Below are 6,000 nucleotides of genomic sequence, written 5' to 3' on the forward strand. Positions count from 1 at the left end.
TCAATATCCCACATGGGACAGGGGAGATGGACAGTGAGGAACAGCCTTGGCTGTGAGCTGGAGCAGCCTGGAGTGTGCCAGATTTGTCCAGGGCTGCACCAAAGCTTCACTTCTCAGCTTAAAACCTGAAATGGCAAATTTTACAGCTGTTTACTCTCTGTTGGTGCAGCCCAGGGAAGAAACTGTACTTTGAAAATTCCTTGAAAATTCCCACCTTTTGGGGGGAACTCTTCTGCTGTGGCATTTTGGTGTCGTGTCTGTGGTGCTGTCCTTCAGCGGGTCTGGCAACGTGGGAGGCTGCTGCAGTTTCAGGATTCTGTTCATTTGGGGCTCTTGGACGGGGAACAACCGATTCCAGGGCAGAGCAGAGAGAGGGCAGGGAGTCTTAGCAGACCCTTGGGAGGGATGAATCTTTTCCTTCCCTGGGAGGGTGGGCAGGCCCTGGCACTGGTTTTCCCAGGGAAGCTATGCCCTGGAGCAGCTGTGCCCAAGGCCAGGTTGGACACTGGGGCTTGGAGCAGCCTGGGACAGTGGAAGGTGTCCCTGCCATGGCAGGGGTGGCACTGGATGGTTTTAACTTCCATTCCAACCCAAACCATTCCACGATTCTGTAACTGTTGTTATTGACACTGCATCCCACGCACACATGTCCCACACATCCCTCCCTGCTGCAGGATCCGGGATCTCCTGGGTGTGGCACAGCCAGGTGAGTGTGGAGAGCTGAGTGCCCTTGGGCCATCCCTGACCTTGGACAGGTAACTCTGACCTTCAGACACCCTGCAAGCCCTGTCCCTGCCCCTCCAGCCCAAACCCACCAGCTGGAGCTCCAAGGAGGGAAGCTGGAGCCTTGGCTGTCCCCATCCCTGTGACCTCCAGAGGAGGAGGAGCTGTCAGCCCTGGGAATTCCTCCCAGGAGCACCTGCCCAGGTAGGCTGAGCAGGGAGTGGGATGGGGATGTGCCTCCAGCACTGGAGCAGAGATCCCAAACACCTCCTTGTGGCAGGGAAACTCGTTCTGACAGAGTGCAAGTGAAGTCCAAGGGGAAGTGTGCTTGAGAGGGAGAGGTGTACTGATTTCAGGACAGACTTTGGGCATGTTTTAAATCCATGTCCTATCCAGGGAGAGGCTTGGTGTGGGGCAATGGAGCCTCTTCCCTAAGGAACATGCACTTGCTGAAAGGTTTCCCTTTAGAGGCTGCACATATTTACTTCCCCCTGACAGCAGTGCTGGGTTTGGGTTGGCCTGAAGAGCAGTAGCATGTACAGTCCTTCCCAGCCCTACCCCTCCCAGCCCCCACGTTTCCTCCCGTTGTTCTTTTCCAGATCACTTGAAGGTTTTTTTCCTGTTTGTTATCCGGACATGCTGCGCTCTGTGTGTTGATTTGACTGTCACATAAGGAATCTCCTACTGGGATCATGGATGCACTCCTTTCTTACATAAATATATATCTGTGGCAATGATTCAGAGCTGTGGAAGAGAAATGTTGGTGATTAAACCTAAACTGGAATGAGCTACAGTTGTTAATAAGGGCTAAGTTTAATTACCCTTTCCCAGAAAACCTGCAACAGTGTGATGAGTACAGTCACAAACAAAAATTCTCCTTAATTGACATAACAGGAAAGGTACTTCAGTGAGCAATTATGCTGATGTCCTGGGCTGGCACATGTGTGTCCCACAAATATATCTTGTACTTCCTGCAAAATTCTTTTAAGTAGCTATAAGGAAGACATTATTTTTTTTTTTTCCTTTTCTTTTTTTTTTTTTTTTTCCCAGCAGTTGGCGAAAACTAATCACTGACTTGGAGGCTCTTTTTTGAGGAAAACAATGGGACAAAACAATGCCTTTTTGTGAGACCTGCCAAAGCACAAAGGATGCATGGGATGTGTTTTTTTTCTTTGTTGCTTTTGTCAGCAGGAAGTTTTGTTGTTGGGAACGACTATAACATGCACTGTCCTTGCTCTACGTAATCTCTGTCTGGTCCTGTGAGCCGGGTCCCGCTCCGTGCCTCCTCCAGCTGGCACGGGCAGGGCTCTGCCTCAGCCCGGGGGCTCTGCCCAGCCCTGGGTGCCCGCACTCTCCCTCTCCATCCAGACTGGTGCCCAGTAAACAAATCCAGGAGTCGGGTGCTCCAATGATTGCTGGGGTCGCGCAGGTCAGGGCCCACGTTTAGAATGCTGACTTTGTGAATTACTTTCATTTTTTTTAATTTATTTTTTTTTCCCCCTCAGACAGCTTAAAATGTGGGAGTGCTGTCCAGTGCAGACAGCTTCAGAGTGTTGCACCCAGGTGTAAATATTCCAGACCTCGCCTTTGATGTGCTCAGGTCTGCTTTGTTTCCCTCTAGGTTGGTTGTAGGTCCGTCACAAAGAGCCAGATCCGACTGAGTAAATCACTTGTGGAAGTTAATTGTTCCCAGTGAAAGCTGGTCTGGCTCATTCTGCCTCTGTCGCAGGAAGGGACAGAGGTGGTGAGCTGGATCTGCGTTCTGAACCCAGCGACTTTAATTCTGATCAGATGTCTCTCTTCAGGGCATTAAAGAAAACCTGCTCACTAATCAAAAAGAGCCTCTTCTCTAGAGAAACGTAAGGAAAAAAAATATATTTAATGCCTTTTACAGAAATAAAGTACTGATATAAAATTTCAGCTTTGACAAATTTCTTTTGCAGGCTATCATAAAAGAAACCTAGTTCTCTGTACTTGGCAGGCGTCAGAATCAAAGAATGATTTTTTTTTTTCCTGGAAAAAAAAAAAAGAATATCAAATTATTTGTGATGTCAGATACTGTACGGTGGTAACTTTATATACCAGCTGTTTTTATTCACTGCTGCTGTGTTTAGATGATGTTTGTGCTTCTCTCCATCAACATTTTCAAACACTCCTCAGAGTCGGCTCTGGCTTCATTAAGCAGCAAGCTTTCTTTTCTTCTCTCCCCAGGACTGAAGCAGTGAGGATGGAGCCCACAAAGATCAACATGTCCCGCGTGCCCCTGGTCAACGGCGGCATCGACAGCGCCATGCTCAAGGCGCACAAACCCCGCGTGATGTCCAAGAGCGGCCACAGCAACGTCAGGATAGACAAAGTCGATGGCATCTACCTGCTCTACCTGCAGGATCTGTGGACCACAGTCATAGACATGAAGTGGAGGTACAAACTCACCCTCTTTGCTGCTACTTTTGTCATGACCTGGTTCCTCTTTGGGGTGATCTACTACGCCATCGCCTTCCTTCACGGCGACTTGGAGATGAACAAGTTCTCCCCGAAGCGGGAGCCGTGCGTGAAGAATGTGGATTCCCTGACTGGGGCGTTCCTCTTCTCCCTGGAGTCCCAGACAACCATTGGCTATGGATTTCGTTTCATCACCGAGGAGTGTCCCCACGCCATTTTCTTGCTTGTGGCCCAGCTGGTCATCACCACCCTGATTGAGATCTTCATCACAGGTACCTTCCTGGCCAAGATCGCCAGGCCGAAAAAAAGGGCAGAGACGATTAAATTCAGCCACTGTGCTGTCATCACCAAACACAACGGGGAGCTTTGCCTGGTGATCAGAGTGGCAAACATGAGGAAGAGCCTCCTGATACAGTGTCAGCTCTCTGGGAAGCTTCTTCAGACCTACGAAACCAAGGAAGGGGAGAGGATTCTGCTGAACCAAGCCAGTGTCAAATTCAACGTTGACTCCTCTTCGGAGAGTCCGTTTCTCATTTTGCCTTTAACCTTTTACCACATTTTGGATGAAAGCAGCCCTCTGAGAGACCTCACACCTCAAAACCTCAAGGAGAAGGACTTTGAGCTCGTGGTGCTCCTGAATGCCACGGTGGAGTCCACCAGTGCTGTCTGCCAGAGCAGGACTTCCTACGTCCCCGAGGAGATCCACTGGGGCTACGAGTTCGTGCCTGTGGTTTCCCTCTCTCCAAATGGAAAGTACGTGGCCGATTTCAGTCAGTTTGAGAAGATCAGGAGGAGCACAGATTCTACTTTTTACAGTATGGACTCTGAAAAGCAAAAGCTGGAGGAGAAATACAGGCAGGAGGACCAAAGAGAGAGGGAACTGAGAACGATGTTGTTACAGCAGAGTAATGTTTGATTGGATGGACAAACTATTCTGAATAATCCTTTTTCTGCAAACTGAAAAAGAACATACATTCTGTGCTGTATGTCTGCTGTGAAACCAGAAGTGAAGCCCTTTTCAGGATTGTTTCCTTTCCAGTCCTATTTCAGCAAATAGCTTTGCTGTACAGTAAAACGACCCCTTTGGTTGTTAATCAAGTATTTTGTAATTAGGCAGGATTTCTTTGTTCCCGATCATGACTTAGCAAAATTGGGTTTGTGTTAAACCTCTGCCTGATGCCACCACTGAAAGCAGACACGCCACTTTCCGTTTGGAAAGTGAAACTGGACTCACTGTGCTGATTCCCTCAAATATTTATTTGACGTGGTTTTACTGTGAACATGCAGGGACAGCACACAGCACTGCTAGAGGAAAACGTGCTCCTTTGAAATACGTACCTTTAAAATGTATATTCTCCTACCAGGAATCACCTGCCTGGGAATTCCTGGCACTGAAAGTAAGTTGATTGAAGAGACAGATGGTTGGATGTGGGAAGAGCTTCAGGGAGGGGTTAAATTCCTTCTTAAATCTTGAAGGGATGTGACAGAGCAGTGCTGGGTGGTGGGGAGGGACACTTGCTCTCTGTCTCTGCTGCTTGTTCTGTGATTGTTTTAGGATCACTCACTTTTTTTAACCTTGCTAATGCCTGATTTATATCTGATAGCAAAAAGGGGAGATGAGGGCAAGACACACACAGGACCACAACAGCAATCAACTAGGGTTATAGCTGGCTTCGAGACACCTGGTTTTTATCCAATGTAAATAGTTTGTAACAGCAGCATAACAATACAATTCTACAGATTGCTTGCTTTGCTCTGGACCGTATTTAATTTTGGTTAAAAGAAAGCTGTGTAATGTCTGTAGACAATATTTACTTTTTCTGGCAGCCATAAAGGACAAGCATTCCCTTCATCCAAATCAATTTTGGTCTACTAAAACCATTCCATTAATAAATGAATTTAATTTGAGCAGTTCCTGATCTCTTTGTGGCACGGGGAGAGGGTGAAGTACCCTGGAGATGCTGAAAGAGCCGAGTGCTTGAGGGAGGCATTTGGCTCTGGCACAGAGCCCTGGGAATTCTGCAGGTCACTGCAGTGGCCAGAGGACAGGTGGCAAACCAGGTAGCACTGGTGTCCATGTAGCATCTCTGTTATAGAGGCTTTTTTAATGGGAATTTGAAATTATTTCTGACTCATATCACTTTGGCAGCTCTCTGAGTTCTAGAGATTCTGCTCCTCTAAAGCTTTGGCAAGGAAAAGCTGTTTTAAATGGGTCTGGCCTGAGAGCCACCAAGGCTGACAATGATGAGAGGATGGGGGGGTTGGAACCAGATGATCTTTAAGGTCCTTTTCAACCCCAAGCCTTCTGTGATTCTGTGACTTTTGGCATCACTGCACTTCTGGTTTTTTTACCAGTAATATGCTGAGCTTCCTGGCACCGTGTGGCCTGGTGGGATGCAGTGCTGCAGTCTGCCATGCAATGTTCTGTAAAGCAAATAAATCCAGCAAGCTGAGCAGAGAGCTCAGCTCACCAGGAATGGATGTCAGGATGAAAGGAGCACACACTGCAGGGGCCTGTGGGGTGTCTGTGAGTGGGGCAGGGTGGTGGTGGTGAGGAGGGGCATGAGGCACTTACAACTGCTCATTGATGTAAATTTTTAGCTTTCCTGCAGGGGAAAGCATAGAATTATAGAATCATGGAATGGTTTGGATTGGAAGTGATCATCTTCCACTGGACCAGGTTGCTCCAAACCCCATCCAAGCTGGCCTTGGACTCTTCCAGGGATCCAGGGGCAGCCACAGCTTCTCTGGGCAGCCTGGGCAACATCCAGGTGCTTGTTTGAAAAGATAAACTTCACTTAATCCACAGAGTTTCTCTACCCACTACAGAGTGAA

At 48.0% G+C, this 6,000-nt stretch overlaps 1 protein-coding gene across 3 annotated transcripts in view; it reads left to right on the forward strand.

Moving 5' to 3' along the window:
* Window positions 1-5,073, forward strand: part of KCNJ15 (potassium inwardly rectifying channel subfamily J member 15) — a 35,586-nt gene extending 30,513 nt beyond the window's left edge. For 2 of the 3 annotated variants that reach the window (XM_053970276.1, XM_053970274.1), the window contains exon 2: window positions 2,935-5,073. In XM_053970276.1, coding sequence (XP_053826251.1) covers window positions 2,951-4,081 — 1,131 coding nt within the window. In that variant the 5' untranslated portion in view covers window positions 2,935-2,950 and the 3' untranslated portion in view covers window positions 4,082-5,073. Of the gene's footprint in view, window positions 1-2,472; window positions 2,583-2,934 lie in introns of those variants that run through there. The other variant, XM_053970275.1, reaches the window with a different exon arrangement.
* The last annotated feature ends 927 nt before the right edge of the window (window positions 5,074-6,000 follow it).

The sequence above is a fragment of the Vidua macroura genome, chromosome 2, assembly GCF_024509145.1.
Source record: "Vidua macroura isolate BioBank_ID:100142 chromosome 2, ASM2450914v1, whole genome shotgun sequence".
Lineage (NCBI taxonomy): Eukaryota > Metazoa > Chordata > Aves > Passeriformes > Viduidae > Vidua > Vidua macroura.